General features: G+C 45.6%; 1 protein-coding gene across 1 annotated transcript in view; it reads left to right on the forward strand.

The window, feature by feature from the left end:
- The window catches only part of CSMD2 (CUB and Sushi multiple domains 2), a 239718-nt gene that overhangs the window by 74007 nt on the left and 139276 nt on the right, over window positions 1-26435 (forward strand). Inside the window, exon 6 of the mRNA XM_034069226.1 lies at window positions 25959-26071. Within this exon, the coding sequence (XP_033925117.1) occupies window positions 25959-26071 (113 nt within the window). The remainder of the gene's footprint in view (window positions 1-25958; window positions 26072-26435) is intronic.

Raw genomic sequence — 26435 nt, forward strand, 5'->3', positions numbered from 1 at the left:
GGCAACACACAAGTAGCTGCTTCCCTACCACTGTCTTGACCCACGATTTGCTATGTGTCAATAAGCTGTTAAGAGTTGCTTTGTCAGCAGTGACTGGAAAACTTGATGATCCTTCTCCATGCTTTTCAAATAGGCATGTTGGTTTGATGCTTCCCAGTTGGAGCACAGGGGAAATACCCATCTCTGTTCTTTCCTGTATCCCTTTGTCTTCATTCTGCACTTCTCTGGTTTTTATAATCATCTTTTAAATGATGGAGCAGTTCAAATGAGCTCTTTTAGTCAGAATTACCTGCATTAAAGATCTCCCTTAAAAAGAAAGGCATAAAGGTAATTAATTGCTTCAGTTATAATAATGTGGCTTAGCTTGTGGGTTTTGGTTAGAAAAACCTGGTTTTGATAAGTCAGCTGTTCTTGAAAGGGATAAAATAAAAGAGCTTCAGGCTGGAAGCTGGCACGAAGGAACCTTGAAATGAGGTTGTTCTCCCTCTAATGTAAGAGAATAAATTACCAGCACTGATCCTGGAGCAGTGCCCTGTGCTTGAGACAGCCGGATGGGCAGAGGGGAGAGCACGCCGAGGATGAGTTTTGCCCAGTCACAAGTGCTTTGTGTGATTTAAGAACCAAAGGATGCTTGTTCAAAGCCATGGTGGAATTTCTGGAGCTAGGAAGAAAGCTGAAGAGAAGGGAAACTAAAGGAAAACTCTTGACAGAGGTTTCGGAGCCAGAGTGGGCACTGTGGGATGACTGGGTGCTGCAGACCCACTTGGTGTGGGCAGCTCAGAACCCTGAGTAATGGTAGGAGGGTGTCCAAGTGCTGGCTTCAGAACTGTAGGGAGCATCTCCCAGGCTGGAGCGGGCAGGGGGTGGCACAGGGTGATGCTCCAGATCACAGGGCTCTGCTCTGCTGTTCCTTTTGCTTTCCTCCTGCTCCCTGAGGTTGTTAAACCTCTGTGCTCTGTGCAGCTGATCCGTGGGATGAGAGCTGCTGCTGGTCACTGTGCCCATGTCCCACTGCAAACCCAGGCACTGGTGCTCTAATGCCCAATGAGCCATCTAGGGGTTTTACATCTTATGCTTTTAAGCGGTGCCAGAAGTTCAAGGGCCTCTTACTTCAAGCCAAGCACAGGGGTTTTAAAGGCTCTTTGATTTCTTGTCGTAGCCAATGGACTGTAGGAGGTGTCCTGTGGGAAGCAGCTTCTGACTGGCAAAACATCCCATACCAAGAGCTTGAACAGCTCTGCCTGCTTTGCTGGATGCATGTTCAGTTAGTGCAGGTAGAGGAGGGCTGACAGTAAAAACCTTTGGGTCTCTTTAAACTTGGGTAACGCGTGCTCTGACTTGAGCCTCACCTCCGGTTTAAGGAAGAAAGCTCATAATCCTCTGTATTGTCCCAGTCCGTCTAAAACTGAAACCAGCTTTAAACCAGCAAACGTTGCAGCCGGAGGGTCTCTGCGTTGCTGCCCGGTGTCTGCCATGTCCCCAGTGCCCCTTGACAAGAAACACAAGATCAGGAAGACCTCAAGTGACTGTTATTGAGAACATGTTGGTATTGATGCTTCTTCCTTAGACCTCTCAAGGAGCTATGGATTTTTAGCATGAAACTAACCTGTTGGCTTTTTTGTGGGCAGAATAAAACCATTCCATTGTACAAACCTTCAATATGGGTAAACCAGAGCTTGCAATTGAAATTCATTTTGAAGCAAGTTAGCAGAGGTTTGGTTAATGTTTAACATGTTTATGGGTGCTATTCCTTGTAAATTTTGAGCTAATTGAGTCCAGAGGGACACAATAATAGATGCAGCGTTTGCTGTGGATGCCAGTGCATTGCTTTTGGCACTGCTGCTCTTTCTCTGTGCAAGTTCTGGTTTTAACAAGTTGCCAACAAAGTAACTAGTTTGCTTTTTATGCCAAATGACCAAGAATCCATCTTCTTAAACCTCTGAAAGGCTGCGGTGAATCTTTGGTACCAAAGACTTGGTGCTGTTCACCTCCATTGACTCAGAGGTGTTCGTGCCGTGAAGTTCAGGAGACTTAAACTGGATTTTATTTGTATCCTGACCTTCACCCTGAAGTTGTTGAGGTTCCTGTACCTGAAACATAAACCAGCCCGAAGTGTTTGGAATTGTGAATTTCACATTTCTCCTCCTCCTTAAATACTTTTCCTGGGATCCTTATGCAGTTTATAGGTGGCAATAAAAGTAATGGGAAAATAAATCTGAGTGTGTGAAATGAATGAGACCAGAACCTGACCTAATCACCAGTAAGAGGCAGTTGTGAGGTTATTGCTTTGCCACCCCTGTCTCAGTCAAGTCCTGTTTACAAGCAACCGCTGGGGCTCTGCAGCTGATGCTTCATTTCCAGTTGCTGTTGGATAGGTTCTCCAGTGTCTGGTAGATTCATGAGCAGGTAGTTATATATTGAATTTTTCATTAATTTACTTAAATTTCTGTGGGTACTTTAATTGTTTGCTGTTCTAGGAAGCAGAAAGCTTGTTTTTTGCAGTGAAAGTGATGGAAAACAGACTTTGAATCAAGCAATTTATTGAGCATATTTATCTCAATTGGTGCCTGTGGTCTCCTAAATGGTCATCTGCTGAAATTTTGATTCATCATGTAGAAGATCATAGAATGGTTTGGGTTGGAAGGGACCTAAAGAACATCAACTTCCAGAAGAAGTTAATGTTTTAACCATATTATGCATATTCTGTGGTATTTTAAGATCACCCCCTGGAGAATAGCCAGTCTTCATCTGTCTGCCCACATGAACATACCTGCTGTACTTTTACCTGAGGTTAGGGAGAGCATAAGCAGATACTTATTCTATCCATCTAAATGATGAATTCTGGGAAAGACAAAACTGTGTCTGTCAACCTGCTGCTCTGATTGCACTTTGATAACTGAGCACCTGCTTGTTTTGGTAGCTGTTATCAAGGGAAGCAGATGGGTTTGCAGTTCGGGGGGAGTGGCACAGATCTGAAGACCTGTTTCATTATCTTCATTCTAATTTGGAATGAAGATGCCCTCTCACCAGGAGCTGCAAGGTCAGTGGGCAGCCTCTGTGCTAAATGGAGGTGGTGGGGAAAGCAAGCCCTGTCCGGATGGATCATTGATGGGCCCATTCAGCTTCCTTGCAGGGAAGACAGTGTAGCTCATTTTTTCCCACAGGAATTACAAGGTGTTCTTGACTCATTGTTCCCTTAGCAGTGACAACACAGGCAGCATTACAATAAAAATTACATTACCAGGTCTGTTATAACATCATTAACATTGGTTTTGAGTACATGAAAAGTGTGCAGAGACTTGTAGTGAGCCTAAATTGTTCTATTACTAAAAGGAACCATGAGCTTCACCTAGAGTTTCATTGCAGGCTTTCACTGCAGTGTGGAAAGCAGGTGAAGGAGCCTACCACAGGCCTCCAAGGTATGTTCCCCCCAAAATAATCATATCACTCATTTACCCCTCTTTCTGCATCACTTGCTCACAAGCTCTTCAAAGTCCATAGCTTCCTCCCTGTTAATGTAAGGCATCTCCAGAAGTGTTACTTATCATTATTAATACTTAGCTCCAAGTTATTTTCATCTATAGTCTATATGCCATTAATGTGAAAACAGATGCAGGTGAAAAACTCCACCAGTTTCAAGTATCCTCTTTTCCAGGCCCTCCTATTTCCTCCCAGTGCAGATAACTGGAATGTTGGTGTATATTCTGAGCTGCGTGTCAGCTGAAGAGGCTGGTGGGAATGGCCATACTGGGAGTTGGTTGGAGTGTGTGTTTGCAAAGCAGTGTATGTTTTGAGGCAGTGCTGCAGGTATCTGAAGACATTACTCACGAGCAGACTGTGATGTGCTAAATTGAGTGGAACCTGTGTGCCAGCTTCACAGAGCATGATTTTTGCCTGAATGCCAGTTGTTTAGCAAGTTGAGAGATGGAAAACACAAAGATTCCATTAAAAGTATAATTGGATGGGTAATATCTTGGGCCTTTTTGATGCGTCTTTGTTAAACACTTTATATTTGTAATGTGCCAAAAATAGCTGCAGAGTCTGCTGTGGCCATCACTGGTGCAGCTGGGAATAGATTTTAATTGATGGATACTGTCAAGCTGTTAGCGGCCGTGCAGCCATGAGAACCATTAAAGTGATATTTCTTGTCCCTGCTCACTTAAACATTCTGCCACCAAGTCATAGCAGAGGATTAGTTTTTTACTTAATGTTGTCTGCATTTGTACTCCTGGCTTACTAGGGCTGTGCCTTGGGGTTTAAAGTTTCCATCAGTGGGATCTGCCAACCACGGACTCCATTTCCTGGTATCACAGTAGATGGTGCTAAGACCCCAATGAAGTCCAAAATCATGGAATGGTTAAAGCTGGAAAGGACCTTAAGCTCATCCAGCTCCAACCCCTGCCAGGGTTGAAAGTTGCAGACGAAAGGCAGAATGAGCAAGCTTATTTCCATTGAATTGTTGGGATGGTTTATGTAGGACCACCCCTGCATTAAGAAGGTACATACTGCAGTGTAGTACAAGCAGGTCACCAGCCCCAGAGCCCTGGCAGCAGTGGAGGAGGACCTCATTTTTCCCTGGGGCAAGGCTGCATTGGTTGTAGTGTCCCAAGCTCCAGGACTGCCTAAGTTAGGACCGGAATTCCATGTGAAGGTGCATGTGTTTAACTCATCATTTGGAAGAAAAGATGAGACAGAGAAGACTCATTGCTGTTTTCTTTGTTGATAAGCAGGAGACATCCATCTCTAGCCTGCACAAGCCTTCCTGTTGCCATCAGTATAGAGCCAGCTATATTAATTCTGGATTGCTGCCTGCCTTGAGCCTCGTGGTTATCTCGTGTTTGCAGTTATTTCAGTGAGGCTTATGAACGTACTGAAGCTGCACAAGGAGCTGCAGTGACACAAGTGATGTGGTGCAGTTGCAGAAGGTTTAACTCTTACCAGCAAAGCAGAGCATCAAAGTCTTTATTTCCTCCTCCCTGTGTGGATGTTTTCTACTGTGAGCTCCCTTCCTGGCTGGCTCTGGCTTGTGCCTTGTCCTGTTCTCATCTCCTTTCCCTCCTCCTCAGGTACCTAGCCAGCTTTTTGTACTTTTCTTTTTCACTCTGTGGCTGTTGGTGCCACATTCTCCCCAATGTCTTGGCCATTTCCACCACTGTCAGCCTTGGGTTTAATCTCTGAAGCTTACAACGATGATCTGCCATGAAGAGGAAGAAGGGAGAGAGCGGCTGCTGGTCTGCCTTGAAGCTGACTCGTTTCTTCTGCCGCCTTCTCTGCCTTTTCCTCACCCCCCTCAGAGCACTTGCTCTTTTCCTCGAGCGCCTTGGCCTGCGGTGCTTTGCCTTCTTCTTAGAGTTCCTTTTCCTTTTCCTGGACGTGGTTTCCTGTCTTCCAGACCTCCTGTTTGAAACCTGTCTTCTAGCTTCAGGCTCTTGGCTGGTCCCAGGCTCACTGATGGAGACGCGCAGCAGCCACTGAGATGCCTCTTCACCTTCTTGGATCTTGCCTGCAAGGTTGCCCATGGTTTGGTGGACTGACGTGGAAGGGAGTTAGATTTCCAGGAGGATGGTGAGGAGGAGGTGGCTTTGGCAGCTGGTGGAGTGTCTGCTGCAGTGCACTGGGACGAGAGCTGGTGATGGCTTCATTGGGTGCTTATGACATCAAGTTCCTCGAGCCAATAGGGTAGAGCCAGATGTCCTTCCACAAACTCTATTGACCAAAGGGGTTGGATGGAGTCATAACTGGGGTGATGTAGGAGCTCTCTGCTGGCCTGGGATTGTGTTCCTCCCCTGGCGCTGGGGTTTAGCTCCATTTAATGCACAGTGCGTTACAGATGTGTGTAATACCCAAGGAGATAACGGGTTGCCTCTAATTTTTTGTCATGATAAAATGTGAAGCTGCTGTTAGCTGCTGAGAGGTGGCAGCTCATAATGTGCAAATGGTTCAGTAGCAGCCCTAAAAATAATTGTATGTGACAGCTGTTTCTTGGTTCCTGTCAGGATAACTACTGTTATTTAACCGTGCAGCTCTTGGACTACATGTCTAATTTATTTGGGTGGACTTCTCATTAATTTGAATGGTTCTGAGGGTTTAAGAGCCTTTATTAATTACATTTCAGTAAATGAAAATGTAATGAGGTTCTGCAGGGGCTGGGTGGGAATGAAAGCAAGAAACAAACTTCCTGTGTTTTGGTGGCTTGTTTCTAAAAGGTGGAATCAGTTATTCCCAGGAAATAACTAACTTTTCTGTCTGCTTCACGATGCTTGTGGCTGAGAACAGGACTATGAATAAAACAAGTAGAGATTTTGACCATTGGTTGTAAGTACAAGGTGATTTATTGAAGTTCCCAGTAGTGTTAAATATTCATACGTAGTGGATTGCGTAAGTATTAAATTATGAAACAGATCCTACTTCTGTAGGACTTGTCTTTCTGAAAGGTAAAGGTGGGGGAATTGAAGACTGGAAGTAGGGAGCCATCCCTGTATTCCACATGGATAACTTTCTGAGTGCATAATTCCATTGCAGCTAGTAGGACTTCTGTAATTGCTTAATGATGTTGGATTAGGGGCAGGTGAATTGTTGGCCTGTGCCCCATCCCTGGCAGTGCTCAAGGCCAGGTTGGATGTGGCTTGGAGCAACCTGCCCTAGTGGAAGGTGTCCCTGCCTGTGGCAGGGGAACTGGATGAGCTTTGAGGTCCCTTCAACCCAAACCATTCTCTGAATTCCACGCAGGAGCCTGTGGCAAAATCAAGCCTAGGCAAAACGCTTCCCTGGGATGGTGCTTTTGTCTCTGTTCCCCTTCTCTATTTACTCTTGGTTGTTTTCAAGTGACCCTGCAATAGTAAATAGAATTGGAGCAGAGTCAGCCTGTTCGCAGTGCTATGAGGCACGTTCCTCTGGTGTCATGGCTCTTTTCTGCCGCCTCTGAGTGGAGAGGCTGATTTGCATTCCATTTATCTCTCCTGCTTCCCTTTGCCTTGTTTCTTTTGCTCTCAGTAGAGAACCTGCATTTGTGATTATTCTGGGGCAATGAAATAATTTCATTAAAGCATTCAGAGATCTCTCCAGCAGGTGCTTTATTATCTCAATAATTCAGCCTAAGAGACTGTTCAGATTCCCCAATTCCCAGAGTTCAGGAGCTACAAATAAAAACTCTTTTGCTCTTTCCCTGATTTGGTTTATTTAGCCTCGTTTATCTGTGTTCTTTGCAGTTCTTCCCCAGGAATTGCATTTAAATGTGGAATTGATGATATTCAGTAAAATTGGCTTAAGGAGTGCATTGTGTTAAGATGCACATGAGACAGTGCGTGTCCCACTTGGTTTAGGTCATTTATAAAATTCACTTTGAATTGAGGCCATTAATCTGAACTCAGTAGAATGTTTGCTCATGTCCCTGAATTACCTGCATAATTCATCAAAATAGGCCAGTTCTGTCCAGATAAATCTGGGATTGGAGTGCTGGAGTAAACACAGGTCAGTGTGGGGTGGGGATGTGGGCATCTATCTTGTTTCTTCTCTAGCATGGAGTGTGTGGTGGGGTTTAATGAGCTGCCACTTCCATGGGGCATCTATGGGCAAGTGCCCTATTAATAAAGTAGCTTTATTACTGTAACTTCCACTACAGCAGAGGAGGAGTGGGGGGGAGCAGGGACCAAACCTGGTACATGCTGCCAAGAGTACCATGCAGTACTGGAGAGCAGTTTGAGCATCTCCATGTTCCCTGGTTCTGTCTGCTGCCAGCGGTTTGTGTACTGGAAGTGATGGGTTGATGCTCCTGCACCATGGTGGTGGAGATATGGAAGCTAACCCTGTGCATTGGTGCTGTTTGCTGTGCCTGTTTGTGTACAATGGTGATTTTTAGATGGGTCAGGAGGCTGCACAATGGTTGGGGTGCTGGTGCTTGTTTTATAATACAAATATACATAAAGGCCTCCTGAACTAGTTCATTTAAGTGGGGTTTTGTCCATTTTCCTCACTGGACCAGCCCAAGGCCCTGGCTGCTCTGGGATACCTGCTTACTGCCATTATGCAGTCAGTGCAGAGCTGGGAATGCATCCTGAGCCTGCAGGCAGCTAATCACGAAGAAAGGATTTAGCCCCCAGTCCTGGCAAAGAAAACCTTTGTCATAGATCTGTTTGGATTCAGAGTGAAAAGCAGACCCTATAAAGAGTGTACAGAACTTTTAATGCTGTTTCTGTAGTTTTTGACATTCCAATAACAAGAAATAAAAGACAGAAACCCCTCCCAGGCTTTGGCCACTGAAATGGCTCATGCACCTCAGCCCTTACCTCTCTGCCTGTTACTTAATGAGTGTTGATTAAAGTATGAAATCAGTTCCAATTTGCCGTGGCAGGTGAGAACATGCTGGAAGGAATGATGGAAAAAAGGGACAACACAGGAAAATTAACACAAGTGGAAAACTCCACATGAGTTGCCATTAATGTAACGGTGAACGTGTTGTCAGTGTGCTTCCAGCAGTGCTCGAGGTTACTGCCTCCTCAGGAGTTATCTCTGCAATGTGCCTTAGCTGTTGGTGTGAAATAACAATTCCTTATGCTGCTTTAAAACCCTGGAAGTGCAAACAGGCCTTGACAGGAAGCATCAAGGCACAGAAAAGCAGGAAGATGAGAGAAATGTCACTGCTCATAATGATGTTAATTATCAGGTAAATGAATGTTGGCATTTGAGAGTTCAGCTGCAAAGATCAGACACGTGCTAAGGTGTAGAGGAGCTGTGTAAAGCATGGGGAGGGAGAAGAAAAGTTGTGTCATGTCTGGAGCTCAACGTTTGTGTAAGAGCAGAAGGAAAAGGTTCAGCACTGTCTGTCTTTTGGTATCGTAATTATACACTGTGAATCTGGAGATGCTTTTAAAAGCTTCAGCTCTCGGAGTCTGGTTTGTGATTGCAGAAGGTCCCATGCATAATATGTTAAAAGCCACGAGGTAAATAGAGGTATTATGTTACCTTTCATAAGCTGATGGTGTTTGGAGGATGTGTTGCATTTATTAGGGATACTGGTATTTTCAGTTGCATAAAGCTAAGGTCAAAGACTCAACTCTAATCAGAATAGCTCCCTTTTTAGCTGACATGTGCATGGATCCTTTAAGCAAAGCACTGGGACATAAGCTCTTTCTGTGGTGGCAAATCTTGCTGCCTGTCCTGGTGCCCAGGGCCTGGCAAAGCAAATGGGAATGGGGCACATTCCTGCTGTTCTCTTTTGTGAAGGTGAAGCGTGTTCGCTCCTGTCTTGGGTGTCAGCAGTCATCATCATGCCTGAATTCCAGTCTGAGACTTGACTTTTGGCTTCTGCAGGCTGGAGTAGGGAGCACACAAAGGCTGTGCTGCAGGCTGCCCTTGGCACTGCCCAGGGGCATCCCTGCTGCTTCCCCAAAGCCATTACTGCTATTGTTTCCCCAGTTCCCTTATTCCTGCCCTCAGGCTGGGAGCTCAGCGTGTCCCTGTCACACAAGGGCTGCTTGACCAGGGATGCTGGTGCCTAAAGAGCTTTAAGACCTTGGGCTGTCAGGCTGTCAAAATGCAAAGCGCTGGGGCTATGCTTGCAGCGGACGTTGGTGCTGCAATGCAGCACCTCTCCAGCTCCCTGCAGGAGAGTCACAGAGGTCTTGTCCTGACCTACTAACTCAGTACATGAGCCCAGTTTATCCCCTCTATGTGCCCTGTGAAGTGCGTGCTTTCAACTCCCCCTGCTCTTTATTCCCCCTTCATCGTCCTGACTGGAAGCAGAGGTGACCAGGAGGAGGATGCTCTCATGTGCTGGAGAGGGACTTCAAACAAGGGCCTGTAGGGACAGGCCAAGGGGAATGGCTTGAACCTGCCCGAGGGGAGACTGAGCTGAGCTCTGAGGCAGAAGCTGTTCCCTGTGAGGGTGCTGAGGTGCTGGCACAGGGTGCCCAGAGAAGCTGTGGCTGCCCCATCCCTGGCAGTGCTCAAGGCCAGGTTGGACACAGGGGCTTGGAGCAGCTGCTCCAGTGGAAGGAGTCCCTGCCCGTGGAAGGGGTTGGAGCTGGAGGAGCTTTAAGGTCAGGCTGGGGTTCTGTGAATTGGCTTCCAAGGTTTTGTTAAAAGATGCCAGATCTTCAGCATGCCATAAACTTACTTATTTTCTCTCTAATTCACTCTATGTTGCCTTTTATTTCTGGTCCTTTTAAAAATGAGTAGTTACTCATGTTTTTCACTTTAATGCAATTATACTGTACTTTGCCTTTTCTCTCTTTCTGGTAGCTGACAGGCTTATTCATCCCTTCCATAGTATTAAATGAAGTAATTGCAGTAGTGAGTTTTTTCTTCCATGCCATAAAGAAACACTTTTGGAAGGTAACAGGAAGGTAAGAAATGCACTGTGCAGGTTTTGGAGTCTTTTACATCCCACGACTGTAGCACTCTGGGAAGAAGAATGGCTTTTCTCCCAGACAGGGAGCAGCTGCTCCTGGCACAGGCTGCTGTGGGATTCCTGCCAGTTAAATCTCTGTTACACTCTGGGTCCAACACTGGAACAGACACAGGCAAAACCCATTGATATTAAGCAGGCAGCAGGAAACAACCAAAATTAACAAATCCTTCCCCCTCCTCCAAACTTTTGACTGAGCACAGTGTTTTATAAGCATCAGATGCTTTGCAGGGGCTGTTGCATGGCTGTACTGTGTGTTCTGTGCATTAACTGCCTTCTGACTGTATTGCTTTACTCCTGCTACACAGCTTGCTGCAACCCCTTTGTGTGACTGTGGTTGATTCCCTTCCTGCTGCTCGTGTTCTGTGTGGGAAGGTGCAGGTTCTCTGGGGATGTGACAGACTGTGTCACTGCCATTACTGCCGCAGGTCCATCCCGAGGGCTCTTTGAGGTTGTGATAGGAATTGTTCACATCAGGGGGATTTTAATGGTAATCTTGTAGTGTTATCTCAAGTGCAGCTGATTCAACAAGTAAAGTGACTGTTGCAGACATTACATTTTCAAGGGCTGAGATGCGTTTGCAGTGCTGTGGTTTGCATGTTAAAATGGTACCAACATCACCCCAGTTGTGGGTGTTCTCTGAAGTCCATCAAGACCTATTTCTTCAAAACCTCCTGATGGCTTTGAGGACTTGGGGGTGATGAATACTGCAGCAGTAGCATCCAGACCTGCCTTCCCCTTAGAATCATAGGGTTGGAAGGGGCCTTCAAAGTCATCCAGTCCAACCCCCCTGCAATGAGCAGTGACATCTTCAACTAGATCAGGTTGCCCAGAACCACATCAAGCTTGGCCTTGCGTGTCTCCAGGGATGGAGCATCTACTGCCTCTCTGGGCAACTGGAGATGAGGCTTCTCTTGATGAAGCTTATACCATAATGTGCTTGGCAAGGATGATGCAGTACAGAAGCTTCGATCGTTCTGAAGATGGAAATGTTCTATGTGGAGACTGTCTGTGGGCACATCCTGAGAACAAATGCCCCCATTTATCACCAGAGGTGATGATGTGCAGAGAGAAGTGGTGTGAAATGAGCAGGTGCTCAATGGAGGGGGTCTGTGTGTTGGGATTTCTGGTTCCTTCCTGTGCAAAGGGGTTGGCCAGGGTAGTGTGGTCCCTTCTTTGAGGAAGCAGCAAGCATCACTGGTAGCAGCTTGGTGAACCCAACTGTAAATACCTGAGCAACTGGGGCTGGGAGGACAGTGGGATTGGAAATGAGCTTGGTTTCCTTTTTAAAAGCTTTCAGCAAAGGAATCTGAAGTAGTTACTTCTTGGTTACTGGATGTGCTAGTGTGTTAAAGGCAGACACAGGAGCCCTCCCGTTGCTGCTGAGAATGTGCCACTGGATCCTCAGGAACAATGATTTATTTACTCGGATCAAATGCTAGGAATTCTCTTAACAACCAAGTATTTTGTTACACCAGCCCCTTGAAAATGGAATTTATTTTTTTTAAATAATGCACCAAAAAGGATAAGGACAGGCCTGTTTAATGCTCTTCTGCTCCAATTATTCAGCTGCTCGCTGAGTAAGTGTACATGATACTGCAAGCACCTTTCCAAAGCGTCTCTCTTGACAGGAAGAGCTAAAGCCATTAATGTTGGCTTGGGAAGTTAGAGTGGGCAAAGGGGGAAAACAAGTCATATTTCTTCCACAGCTTCATTGGCTGGGTTTTGCTGAAGGGGCTTTCGTGTCTCTGCTGCTGGATTGCAATAAAGCTGGGGCATTACTTTATCACTGAATGCAGTCTCAGAACTTCCTGTATGGTTTAAGCACATAACTCCTTTTCTGTCTAAAGAGGCAATGAGGCCAACGTGGAATTCAGTGCAAAAATGAGAATCTAAGCTAACAATTTGTGGCTTGAGCTGGTAGCTGGCACCTCTCGGAGGGCTTTGATATCCTGGCAGAATGAGTATTTATTACTTTGCAGGTCTCACATTAAATAGTGTGGTGTAAAATGACAGTGTCAACCCAAGTTAAGGCTCTGCTTCATTATGAGAGATTTCCCTGCAAGAATCCTATACATCATACTTGTGTAGTCAGTGCAGAAATTACCAGGGGGACCACTCTGCACAAACGGCTGCTTCTTCAACATCATCATTACTGAATCTTTGCTCTCCATAAAAATTCCTCTCTTCCTGCCACAGATAATCTTTTTTGTTGCTTGTCTTTTATTTATTAGCATAACGGAGCAAGAGCAGAGGCTCCCTTTCTGGGGAGAAGGAAGGAGGTGTGGAAAAGACTTGTTCTCTGAGGACACGATTGATGTACTTGCTGGAGAAGGGAGGAAGAGGCTGAGGGGAGCTGGGATGAGAGAAGCCTTCATGCCTGATGCTGTCTAGAATTGAGCTGGGTCACAGATGACTGGAAAGGGTTGATGCAGTTGATGGCATTGGTAAATGGAGAGGAGCTCCTGCAATGTTCGTCATTAATATGCTGAATTGGTCTGTTCTGATTCTCCATCCTTTGGGTAGATACAGTTCTGGACCTAGAAGAACTTTGGGACAGAAATATTTTATATACTACATAAAACACAGGAAACACAACAAATAAATCCACATTTATATGTGACTTCTCCAGGGCAGGGTCCTACTCCAGGCATGTCTGGACTTCTAAGCAGACTCACATGAGAAAAGAGCACCAGATCTGGGCTTGGGGACCTGGGCTCTGGGCTGTTGGCCCATGGTGTCACCTTGGCCACTTCCCCCTTTGGTACCATAGATCATACACTGACCTTGTCTTTGTGCAGTCCCAAGGTTCCCTGATGGGCTGGCTGGGGAAGATCCCGTGCTCCCAGGCCCCTTTTCTGGGAACTGTCCCTAGCTGGGGTTTAATTTTCCCCCAGTCTCCAGCACCTCGATCAGAGCATAGGAGCATCAGAAATGAGTAAGGTAAACATGTGAAACAATCCTTATCTGTATCATTTTCTCCTTCATTCTGCTCCTTTTGAATTTGAGCCAACATTTGACTTAACACTGGATTTCCTGCCTTTTATGGCTCTCACTTAGAGCTTTAATAATATTTGATCTCTCTCTTTTTCTGAAGTTTTAATATACAGGACATGTATATTTCAGCTTTATGAATCCTCAGGGAGGCCTCAGTAAATGACTCTGCTCGAATGACCTTGGAGAGTAATTTAACTTCCTTTTCTCCCACTGCCCCTGCAGCCACCTTGCAGGCATCAAATATTAATGGTTTATACTGGAGACAGACATTTAACTTCTAATAGCAAGGTGCAGAAGGGCTTCCCGTAAGACAGGGAGACTTACTGGAATGTGCTGCCTTTGGTGTGTGGATTACGCTGATGCTGTGCCTGCAGTTACATGTGGATGTAATTGCGTTTGCACGTTCCTGTGCTGTTCACTGTGGCTCTTGCCATACCTGTGGCACGCTCCTGTTGCCGTTGTGGAGCTGTGGCATTGCATGGACTTCTGGGAACAATACACTGCCACTGAAGGGGTTTTCCATTACATTCCCAATTTCCAGTTTCCAATACCTTACGTTTCTCCATGTGGAGGGGGGTGAACTGCAGAAAGAAAGAAAGAAAGGAAAGAAAGAAAGAAAGGAAGAAAGGAAAGGAAGGAAGGAAAGGAAGGAAGAAAGGAAGGGAAGGAAGGAAGGAAAAGAAAGGAAAAGAAAGAAAGAATCATTTATTCCATCTTTCACAGCAAGGTTGCTCTCATACATCTGTTCACCAAGGTGCCAGAACACCTCTGTCTTGTAATAAGCCTTCCGTGCACTTTGTGTTGAAGTTGGTGAGATTGTGCTCTGAAATATTGGCTGCTGCTAATGGACCTGCTTTCATTTGACCTCCTTGTACTGCCTCATTTCAAGGACATCATTACTGGGAATATTTTCTGCTAGCATTCAGGGGAAGGTATTTTTACATATCCTCCTATGTGAGCACGGGCGCTTGTAACCGTCAGATGGAGTTAATTATTTCTAAAGCTTCAGTTTTGGCAGCTGAAGTTTAGCAGAGAGGTAATTTCTGTGATTGAGGAAGCTATTCCAGGAGACTAATGTTTAAGGACAAACCCTGAGTGCTGCTGTTAGAAAGGAGGCAGAGTTTGGTTTGTGCGCACTGCGGTGTTTGGGCAGGTACTGACCGCAGGAGTGGCTGTTGAATGGTGCTGGGGGTGGTTCTTGGTTTCTTGCTCTCGTGTCCCTGCTAGTTCTGACACACGAGCATGCTTAGGATGGGACTGGAAGCACCAGTTTTCCTTAATGGAAAGGCTTCTGCTCATTATTTCTGAATGGAAGCTTGAGCAAGCATGAAAGGGTTTGGATGTGGTAATATGACAACATGGAGCAGCTTCTTTGCAGATGTCCTGCAGTCCTCACCCATCTACCAGAGCATCTTTCATAAAGACAAATCTCAGAACAACCTTTTCCCTTTCTAGTTGAATATTCAGAAATCAGGTTTAATGTTAATAATAATGAATAATCCCAACTTGCAGCAAAGCTCTTCAAGCTTTACAGACAGATCTTTCAGACATTGTTTTATTGTTTGCTAATGGGATATATATAATTTTCCAGCAGCTGTCGTGTGTGGAGGGAATGCCAGTTGTGTATAAATATAAGACTGGAAACAGATTCCCAGAAAGGCAGCTAATGAGGTCTGGAAATGAAAATTACCATGGAAATAAATGTAGGAGATGATGAAGGCGGATACCATCACTGTATAAACACGCGTGGCTGTACCAGGGAGGAAGGGAAACTGCATTCTCTTGGTAGTAGCTGAAAGTTAGCACAAGAAACTGTTGCATACTTGTCACAGTAAGATTTAAGCAATGCAGGAGGCTGCTAAACAGCCGTGTTGGTTCAATGTCAAATAGAGATGTGCAAGAGGGGAAAGGGCTGTGTGCTGCTCTGGGAGAGGCTATGGATGAGACCTGTACTTCCTAGCCTGGGGGTGTGATCCTGCAGAGATGGAGTGTAGATGAGGACAGGTTTTGGTCTGCTACTCAAAACCAGCCAGTGTACGTGATGGTGCAGACTCCAGCTTGGTTTTGGCCTACTCTGCATGAGGAGTGGTAAACCCTTGGGTTTGTCTCATGTAAGACATGCTTGTGGCGTAAATGTAGAGTCTGGTCAAAAACCTGCTGATGGAAATCTTGCCTTAGAGTGTATTGTTTGGTTAAGTTATATCTTGGGTCTAGGTATTACTGCACAAGAGATCTTGGGGTTAGACTTTGGTAAGAATCCCTGGTTTAGCATTAGCTCTGGCCCTTGGTGATGATGCTGGATGCTAGAAATGGCCAAGAGCCGTGCCCTGCTTCAGGATGCTGCTGCACTTGGTGCTCGCTGTAGAGAGGATACAGGAAGGCCCTAGCTTAAAGAATTTAGAGCAGGTTTGAGGCTGGAGTTTAAAGTGGCTTCTGTGGATTTGGCTTGAAGCCATTATGCTGCTTTTCGTATATCTTGGACTTCATGCTAAATTAATATCTAGAGTAAATAAGCAGATGGTTCCGCTAAGCTCTTTTCAACAAAGATTCTAGTCTTGCTGTCACCCTACTGCAACTGGAAGTTACCAAGTAAAACAGTCTTGATCGTGAGAGTGCAGAATTGTTCTGTCTGCTAAAAAGATGGGCACTTTCTTTATGTAAATACCCAGAAATACAGAAGTGGTGGACCCAGTTCCATCTTTCTGTAGGCCTTCTGTAACAAAGCAGTGCTTTTTTCATGGTCCAAGCAAGAGCCAAGAACCCGTAATACAGTGAAAATGTTGAGCCACCACGTAAGCCGTCTGTGGAGCTGTAACTTTGGGCTGAGAGGGATGTTGCCATCATTCCAGGCTCATGCACACTTGGAAATGATCAAGATACAATAGACATAATTAAAGCCTTCAGCCTCCTGTGTTGATGGAGGCGGGGGGATGATGGGGCAGGACAGGACGTGCTGCTCCCTGAGCTCTGGTCTGCTGTCATCCATCAGTGTCCTGTTCTGGAGGAGCTGGTGGGAAGAGCAGGGAACTGAGCTGCTGCCGAGCGCTGGCACCCAGGGGCCATTCATCACTTGATCCGTTCAGACTTTTGCCTGGAGGCACCAGCCATTAGACCTGGTTTACCTTTCTCTGGGGGCTTTACCACCTCACCTTGTTACACAGCCCATCAGTTCCCTTCATCTTGGAAAGTACCCTGCCTCTGAAGCTGTATTTCGGCATTTGGGTGCCATTATTTGTTAGCAGCATTAAGTTTCAGTCTCTTGTAGAAACTCTGGTAACCTTCACATCCCACTGTGCTAAATGTGGAGCCAGAAAATAAGTCTTGGCTTCAAAGAACTTGCAGTTTCTGGTTCCTTTCTTCCTGAGGCTGCTTTGCATTTTGTTGTAATTTCTAATTTTGCTGTGATTTTAACAAGTCCTGATGGAGCTGTCACTAATCCCAGCCTCCCTTTCCAAATCCTGTTTTCTCCCGAGTTCCTGTGACTTTTTGCTACGCTGTGAAAGAGCCTCTGTAGAAACTGCAGAAACAAATGTAAAGAGCCAGGGAAGTGGGCTTCAGGCTGTGTTCAGAGGTGGCACATGGGCTGGTTTGGTGGTAGCCAGTGTCACCTGCCTCACTATGGTGACAGATGACTTGTGGATATGGTGCTCAACCTGGTGAGCATCCTTTGGGACTTCAGAGGGGTGACTGTCTCCTTTCCACCTCTTTTCTAAAGATGCTTTTCCTTCAGGAGCCTGGCAGGTTATCAGAGCAGGCACTGATACATCCCTTCTTCATTCCTTAATGCCCAGTTCATGTCTGATGCAAGCATACCTGCAGGTAGCCCAGGAGCTGGCAAACAGTGCCAGGCTGTGAAGGAAGAGTCCATAGAAGAAAATAGGACAATCATAGTGTGAATGCAGTTGAGGTTCATCCTGGCTCCAGCTGTCCCTTAAGCTCAGCATCTTCCAGCGTTAATGTGACATTGTAGATTCAGGCAGTGCAGGGCGGTATCCGTTCAAATTGCCTTTCAGCTTCTTGGTTCCCAGTCTGCAAAACTTTGGGGGCTGAATGCTTTGCAAACCTGCCCTCAGGCTTTCCAGCCTCATCTGTCAATACAACCACAGAATAGCTAGGGCTGGAAAGGCTCTTATGATCATCCAGCTCCAACCCCCCTTCCCACCATGGGACAGAGTCCAAATCTAATGGAACTTAAGTGCATTACTAGACTGACAGAGCCATGAGTTGTATCTGTGCGTGCAGCAATGGAAATGCTTGTTATTTATCTAGTAATAAATACAGTCTCCTTGTTATCAACACATCTAGCTCTGCCTGTGCTGGGAAAAACAATCTCTGTAGCACTGGTAGTAAAGCAGAACGGCTTTAGAGGAAATTGTAATAAAGCTGTAGAAGATTTCTTTGGGGGATTTGCAATGCAGCATTAGTAAGCTTCAATTGCATTAGCCATTCTTCTGTTGTGTTGAATTAGTGTTTGTTTGCTCCTGGATAGAATAAATATAATCGTGTTTGTTACCTTTTTTTGTCTGTATGACTGCAGCCAAATGTTATTTCCATAGTAAAAGTATTATGGAAAGTGCTTGCATGTAATCAAACACATGGCTTCGGCAGTATAGTCCTTTTGCAGTCCCAAGCACCACAGCTGATGGGCTGTGCTCCTGCAGCCCTGCTCCTCTCAGCCATAAAGAGACACACTTGTTCTGTTAGTTAACTTCCTTCTATTCAAGCATCATGCAGTGAGGCCCTAAAGGCTCTTTTACTTTGGGGGGTGGCCTTTTTCTTCCCATTTGCAAGCAGTGCCCAGAACCTGCCTGTAGGCAGGACTGCTCCAGCCACTGGCATGTGTTGTGCAAGAGGGAGGTTGGGTGGAAGGTTTAGGCCAGGCTGGACACAGGGGCTTGGAGCAGCAGGATCTAATGGGAGGTGTCCGTGCCCGTGGCAGGGGTTGGAGCTGGGTGAGCTTTAAGGTCCCTTCAGCCCAAACCCATCTGTGATTCTGTGTGACGCTGGGACCTCAGAAACGTTTTGCAGTTGAAGCTGTAATGTGACTGTAGCTGCATTACAGTGAAGACTGAGCCCAGCTTCCTGTTCATGGCCATCTCCAGTGCTTTACAGTTGCCTTCATGCACCATCTGCCCTTTGCTCATCGTGGCAGGTGAAGATTTGCCTTTGGGCTGGAGAGGGTTTTACTCAAAAAGTGAATATCTAAATTCATTTTGTGCCTTGAAAGCAAAGTATTTGTCTGCAAGTTGAGCCCTTTGATCTATATCTAATATGTGCATGTACATTGCATATGTGTATGTATGTATGTAATACCCTGTCTGCATACAGTCAGTTCAGGAAACTGATTCTCTGTAGTGGGTGGGTACATGCATAAAAACCTGCTAAGTTTGATAGGAATTCCTCATAGACCATTTAACCTGTTGAATTGCTCTGTTGTGATAGCTCAGAAACACATGTGGACTAATGAATCACTTCTTTCTCATTCAGGCAACTGCAATTAATCTAACAGAGATCCAAGAGAATCCAAACTAACAAGAGACTGAAATAGCTGCAGGGAGCAGAGGAGTTTTGTGAGATCCCCAATTAGTTTGGCTTTGTCTCCAGTGGAGCTGAGTTGCTTGAATCTGCCAAGGATTTGGTTTGCACTCCTTTAAGTCTGAGCAGGAAAATGTCACATAAGAACTGAAGCAGTGAGAGCAGTGTGAAGGTTCCTGCAGAAAACCCAGGTATTGATTTGGGTTTAGGCAGCAGATTTATCTGGGAGCAGCAGTAATTAAAGTTGATGTCAATGAGTGAAGTTTTGCTGCTGCATGGAAACACTTTCATCTTTTGATGGAATGCAGAAAAAGAAGGAAAAAGGAGTAAGCAAAGCTGTAAGTGATGAATTAATGAGATTTCCCTTCCTGCACCAGCTCCTGGAAGGAGTAAAGGCAGTACTGCTGTAACTGCGAGGCTGTGGGATTGATTTGCTGCTCTTAGAGCTCAAGGTGAATTCTTGTCTTAGAAGATTATGGTTTAGTGTGAAGTGTCCCTGCCCATGGCAGGGGGTTGGAACTTGATGATCTTAAGGCCCTTTCTAACCCTAACTATTCTATGAGTCTATGATCAGTGTAGGTCTATTAAGAAAGCAAGGAGGCAGGGGTTTGAGACCAGAAGTGCTGTGACCTGGTTACATCAGGAGAGGGGTTTACCCTTAAGCTTCATCCAGGAGCGAAGAGTGAGGTGAAATCCCAGTTGGAGGTATTCTCTCATTTTCAGTGCTACAGCCCTAAGACAGCAACGATGGCGTTTGCTGCATGGGATGAGTTTTGAGCAGACATCTCATGTTCTGTCATTTCCAGTGTCATGAGCTGGTCTGGGATCTCCAGGTTCACTGGGGTTTGTAGGGTCATGGTATGTCTGAATGTGCCAGGATGTTTTCCACACTTCCCTTTCTAAAAGAACCTGTGCTCTTCAGCAGCTCTGTGATCCATCTGGGAAAGGAGAGCACTGCAGACAACTTGTTTAATCCTTTCCCAGGGGTTAGGATGGCCCAGGAGCCCCAGTGTGGATCTCAAAACCAAGCAGATGATGGACTTTGAAGCCTTGAAGGAGATCTCTGCTCTGTTTGATGACAGGACACAAGCCTGACTGGTCCAAGGAGTTCATTTTTGTTGTTTGCAGGCTGCTTTGTTACAGGGTGCTCCATAGGCAGCAGTGCCCAGGGATCTACATGTCAACAGCCTGCCACTTGCAAAGATGTGGGGTGACGTGGGAAGCTGATCTTGCTGCGTTGCCTCAGCATCTGTGCTTCTGAAGCAGACTTAAGATGCAGGTGTGTTCTTCCCATCCCTGCAGCGTTTAGCAAGGAACAATAACTTGATCTAATTATTCATTTTCCTTGTAAAAGTCCATTGTGATGGGATGTCTCTAGCGACCGGAAAATGAGGTCTAGAGGTGCTTAAGTATACTTTGTTTAAGAGAATAGACATGCTCAAATAAGATGTTCAGAATTAATGGTACAGCTCTCATGATAATTTGAGTAGAGGCTGGGATGAAAAGTTAAAAATACAGGTGAAGTGAATAATAAGAGATATGAAGAGCTGCTGCAGTCTGGCCCCAGTTGTACTGAAGGGAAGATGAATATCTGACTAGTTGGAAAGCTTCAGTGTAATAAAGCCTATGAGGAAGTGGAAATCTCCTCAGGGCTGAGGTGTCAGAGCAGTGCTGCGGGTGCCAGGGCTTGGGCTGGTGTCAGTTCTGTACCCTGGGTGGTGCTGGTGACACTGAGCAGCTGAACCGCAGCCCGGAGCTCAGCCTCCTGCCCTGAGCTGGTGCTGGTGTCACCCTGGGTCTGTGACCTGCTTGTTCACTGGTGAAAAATGAACCAGAATAAGAATAGCTCAGGGGTGGGGGGAAGCAGCCTCAGTGATGCCCCTTCGTCTGTTGCCTGTTTGGGCTCACCACGGCTGGTGTTTGACTGCGTCCTGGTTCTGGACAGCATCAGGGCACGTGCATCCTTCAAGGTCGTGCTTTAAATCCAGTATCTCAAAGTATCCCACTTGCCATGATGTGATTTCAGGTGGAGCTCTTGCCTCTAGTTGTGACCCTTGACTCTAGGAGTCAGTTCCTGTTGCACCCACACAATGAATTGCTCATTGTTGTTGGGTTCTTTAAGAAGTGCTGTGGTCAAATTTGTGCTGATCAAATTGTGGAGGCTGCTAAAGCCTGGATCCTCTGTCTGCAGAGATCTCACCTATTCCTGCTTCTAGCTCCCTTTCTGGCATCTTATTGATTCTTGGTTTTTCCTTTCCCTTTCTTGCTCTCTGTGTGGATCCAAATGAAAGCAGGAATTGGGATTGTAAATAGATAACAGTACATCGATGCAGATTAATCAGTGCCATCCGTGTACAGTAATACTAATTGTGCCAAGGGACAAATAGCTGAGAGAATGGTATAAATATTTAATGCCTGAATTGAATGTGAAATACAAGAGGAAGAAAAGAAATAAAGAAAATAGTTTAGTTGAAAGCTGCACTTCATTGCTTTTCCTCAAAAGAGGAGTTTTGGTGCCATTAACCTTTCTGTATTATGCAGTTATGGAGTTGGAGGAGCTGTGTTCAATGCGGAGGCCTCAGTTTCAGTTAAGTAAAAGATGCTTTAATGCTCTGGTTAAAACAATATTGGAAAGTGTTTGGGATAAAATCAGTTACTTCAGAGATGTGTTTTTCACAGGCCGTCTAAACTTGGAGACAGCGTTCAGCATGAGTGGCTGGGGACAGGGTGAGGATTCAGAGCAGTGCCAGCACAGAAGGGCTGTTCCTAATGTCTTTAGAGGGAAATGTGGAAAGCTAAAATCTGTTCTCTATCCACTGTGCATAGAATGAGCTTTAATGGCAGGAGATGATGGTCAGGCTTAGGCACAATAGAAGAAGTGGTTTTAAATCCTCATTACCACTGCATTTCTCTGAGGCTGGTAAAGCAATGACTCTTCAAGCAGTGACAAGAGTTCCTGTCTTCTCTGAACGTTGATTTCAGTGCACTGGTTGCTTGACACTGGTGTCAAAGGCACTTGAAGCTTGATCAGGTTGACTGAATTCCTTACAGACCCTGAGCCGTTGGGCATCTTCTGATGGGTTTTTCCTCACGCAAAATGTTCAGTGTGGTTTGAATGGTGACTTCTGCTTTCAAGGATCTCTCATGGGTAGAGCACAAGAGAAAGCCTCCAAAACAAAGTCCTTGTGGGGCCCGAATGAAGACATGGGTGAAATAATGTTCAGGGAAAGGCTGTTCTAGAAATTCCCAGTCTCCAGGCCAGGGATGCAGGTGAAGAGCCTGGTTCTCACCTGTCCTTGCTGCCTCAGCATCCTGAGCTGGAAGCTCAGTTCATCTCCTTCTCCAAGTGACTCCAGGACTAAAAAGATGCTCAATGTAAAACGGGTACCAAATTCCCATCAGTGAGCCTTGATTATTGATTGTACTGAAACAGTTCTTACATGGCTACTTAGTCATTCCCAGCCTCAGATTTCAGATAATGTGTTGCCATATTCAGGAAGTTGAATATTTAATCAAGTGATTCATATCTCTTGGTGATGGCAGCAAGGAAGGGGAGGAGGGGGGAAGTGGACATACAGAGGCTTGAGGAGTTCTACCAATTACTAATAGACTTATTTAAGAAAGAGAAGAAGAAAAGTCTGGAATACTGAGGACTGCAGTGGCAGAGCTCCAGAACAGAAGGGCTTTTATTTACATGACTCACTGGACTGTTAGAAATTCAATCATTTATTGAGCTAATGGTGGGTGCTGAAGATTCCGGGCACATAATGTAGCACAAAAGTGTGCTGGGGAATGCAGAAAGGAGTTCAGCTTCTTTTAATGAGCTCTGTGCATTTCTGGGTCTCTGGAACGTGGCTCCTCCTTCTTCTTGAAGCCAGCAAGGCAGCGCTGGGCTTATAAAGAAAAATACTGTGACCTTGAGAAGTTGGCAGTGCAGACACTGTGTGCTCTGTGTCAGGGCACAATCAGCATCCTCTCCAAGAGCTTGTCGCAGCCGTTGTCGTCATCTGCCTCTTTGTCTTGTGCTGCTGGGTTTGGCAGTGCTACCTGGGGCTGCCTGGTGTTATCCCCACGCAGGAGACTTGGGGGGCTCCTCTGGGTTCGGTGGTTGCTGTTGGACTGCTGCCTGCTGAGCATCCATCCCCTTTCATTGAGATTCATTGACAGCAGCCCTGGGCATTTGCATTCAGAGGCCATGCAGCTGCTTCAGTTCAACTGTGTTTTTCTGTAATTAAGTGTTGCATTATCTATTAACCATTAATACTTCCTCATCATTATTTTCAAGCTGTGGGAGCCTCATGGTGAAAAGCTGGTAGTTAACTGCAGGTGAGTGTGATGTTTGCCATTAAATGCCTAGCTCCGGCCATGTTATTTCTTATCATAGAATCATAGGCTGGTTTGGATTGGAAGGGACCTTAAAGCTCATCCATTCCAACCCCTGCTACAGGCAGGGACATCTTCCACTAGAGCAGCTGCTCCAAGCCCGTCTAACCTGGCATTCACAGATTAAATATTCCTTTTCCACTGTATAGAGATTTCCCCTCTTGGGGTATGGGAGGGTTTGGGGCTCAGTGCAGAGGCAGAGCCTGAAGTTACAGTTTGCAAGCAGTAAAACTGGTCAAACAGCAAGGCCTTTGTTCTCCTGAAGTAATTCTGTTAACTGGACTCAACTAAAACCCCAAACCATTCAAACCCCACACTTCCACATGTTGTATGGTCTGTTTCCATGTGCTTGTTCCAGTGATTTCATTTGGGCTCCTGACATTTGCAGAGCTTCTCTGCTGCTGGGACCTGGTGATTTAGCCTGGGTGTGTGAAAAGAAAGCAGCTTCTTTCTCTTTGCCATCACTGCTGGTGTGTCCTGGGCAGTCCTTCAGTGCAGAAGTTGGTGCTGGGCGCTGACGATCAGTAGGAGCTGGGATCTAAACTAGCTCCAAGTACCACAGCCTGGTGTTAACAATGAGCTGCTTAACTTCAGAGATAAAAGGGATAGGGAGAAAAAGGGCAGTCTGTAAGACTAGAGCCATGGTGACTACGGTGGGTTTGTGTGCTGTTTGAGCAGTGGTGTATATGGAACTGAGGTCCTGGCAGTGATTTCTTGGCTGATTTAGTCCTTTCAGAAAGCTGACAGTGTCTTAAGCAAATGACATACGGTGCTGATGGAGGTTTCCATGCAGGAAACTCAGGAATCATTTTCCTTCACCCTAAATCTTCTCTATTTCTTTATAACAGTGCAGAGTGGGTGCAGAGCACTGTGGTTATGATTGATTTTACTCCTGCTTTTGCCTTTAGTAATTATATTTGCTATTACAAAGGTAGCAAGTTGTGCAATACTTTAATTTTTCTAATGGGTTTTCAATGTGTTAATTGCCTCAGCTGGTGAGATTCAGGCACTTTGCGTATGCAGGATCCTTGGAAGTTAGTATTGGACTGCTGATGTACCTAAAATGAACCGTGTGTGTAAGCAGATTACTGCAGGCTGCTCAGTCCCCTTCTCTAAAGGATATGTATGTTTTAAACAAGCAGTGAAATTGAGGACAGAGGAGCCAAATTCTGCCTTACTCAGGCAAGTTAATTTTATTGTTTTCTAGTTTTTATATCAGGCAATTGAATTACTGGGTCCCCACAGTTAATAAAGTGAAATTTGCCTCTGCATACCTAAAGATTATATATGAAAGTTTGACTATTGATTCTGACTGAATAATAAAATAGCCTTTGGGGGTAAGGGTATTAAGTTGTCATAACAACCAGCCATAGTAACGCTCTCAGAATTGGTTTTAGGCATCCCAGGTTTGGTCTCGGCCCAAAATATGTTTGTTTGAAGAAAGTCATTTGGAGAAGTTTGATGTGAGATTGGTCCAGCTGTCTGAGTTAGCCAAGGGTGGCAGGAGGCCACATGGAATCCGATCTTACACCACCTTGTATTTCAGAAGGCTCTGCCAAACTGAGATGAAGATGATCAATAGAGGAACGAGCAGGAAGTCTTCAGCAATTGGATGGTGGGAAGAATGTTCTCAGTCAGGTTTCATCTTGTGGCTGAATTCTGCAGAATCATAGCACAGGGTTTAAAGCTGTACTGTAGGTGGCAGAGATGCATTAGTTATGCTCTGTAACCATCCCCACTGTCATTAACAAGCAGAGCAGGATGACGTTGTGGTTCATCTACATTAATCAGTGCTGCTGAGCACCATCCTGCCTCCCTGCTGATTGCCTTAGCAAAAGGCAGGTTCACCTTTGGAGGTGGCAGCTGAGCAAAGGACTTGTGCAATATTTCCTCGGCTGTCCATTCTGCTGTTGAAAATGTGTGGTAATGAAATCTGAGGTATCCTTTTGAATGGGGAGAGATTTCCAGGATCCTTTTACCTTCACCTAAAGAAGCACAGGTATTGGGAAGCCAGTAGTTTTAAATTAAGTGACAGTCTGTCATTACAACCTGAGCTGGGCTTTCATTAACAATAATAGGATTCCATAATAGCTTTTGTCATGGCCGTGTTGCTCCCCTCACTGTGGTTAATGTGACCATTTCAGACCTCAATTCAGAAGTGCTGTGCCTTAGGTAAACATTGTTCAGGACTCAGACTTGGCATATGACAGCTCAGCCAAGACTTATGAGCTGGAGTTTAGTAAAGCAAACAGTATAATACATTCTTTTTAAAGAAAGGTATAAAGAGGTATAAAGGAAACAGTTGCTGAAGGACTGCTAATGGGCTGTGGGGCTTTCCACCTCCTGTTTGATGGCTGTAATCTCTGCACTGGGATAGGTCATACAGCATTGCTTCTTGCTCCTTTGCCTTAGCAGGGAGGAATGGAAACCCCAGTAACTATAAACGTGTAACTGGCAGATGGGAAGACAAGCAAAGGAATGGGAAGGAAACAGCCATGGGGTGTATGGGATGTGTTCTTTGAGCACATGGTTCTCATTCAGCATTTCCTGCATTCATTAGCAGGAGATAACCTGGAAGGAGAGGTATTTGGGGTGTAATTCTCAATCATAATGTTTGCCTGTTGGTGCTTTCTTGCAGGTTTACTGGGATGAATTTGCCTCCCCCTGTTATCAGCAGTAAAAACTGGCTGCGGCTTCACTTCACATCCGATGGCAACCACAGGCAGAAGGGGTTCAGTGCCCAGTATCAAGGTAAGCGCTCACTGCCTGCTCTCACTGTTCACAGGCTATGTTTAGCCAGACTTTTTCTCCCTAGGAATCTCCATCTAACTTCCTGCATGCTCCTTCTGTACACTGGTTTTGTTTTCCAAGGGGGTATCCAGGCTTTGTTGTGAGGAGAGCTGCTGTTGGCAGTACAAACACTGGAGAGCTGCAGGAATATTCATTTTCACTGTGTACTTTGTTGGTAGAGATGTTCCTTTATGTGCAGGTTTGTGGAAGGCTCTGTGTGGGATGTGATGAGGTGTGGGGTAGATGAGGTGTTGTCTATAGAGTCCCACAAAGACTGTCTGCATTTACATGCTGTTCAGGTGAGGGGGAACTGAGCCTGTGAATG

Source organism: Melopsittacus undulatus, chromosome 14 (assembly GCF_012275295.1).
Source record: "Melopsittacus undulatus isolate bMelUnd1 chromosome 14, bMelUnd1.mat.Z, whole genome shotgun sequence".
Taxonomy (NCBI): Eukaryota; Metazoa; Chordata; class Aves; order Psittaciformes; family Psittaculidae; genus Melopsittacus; species Melopsittacus undulatus.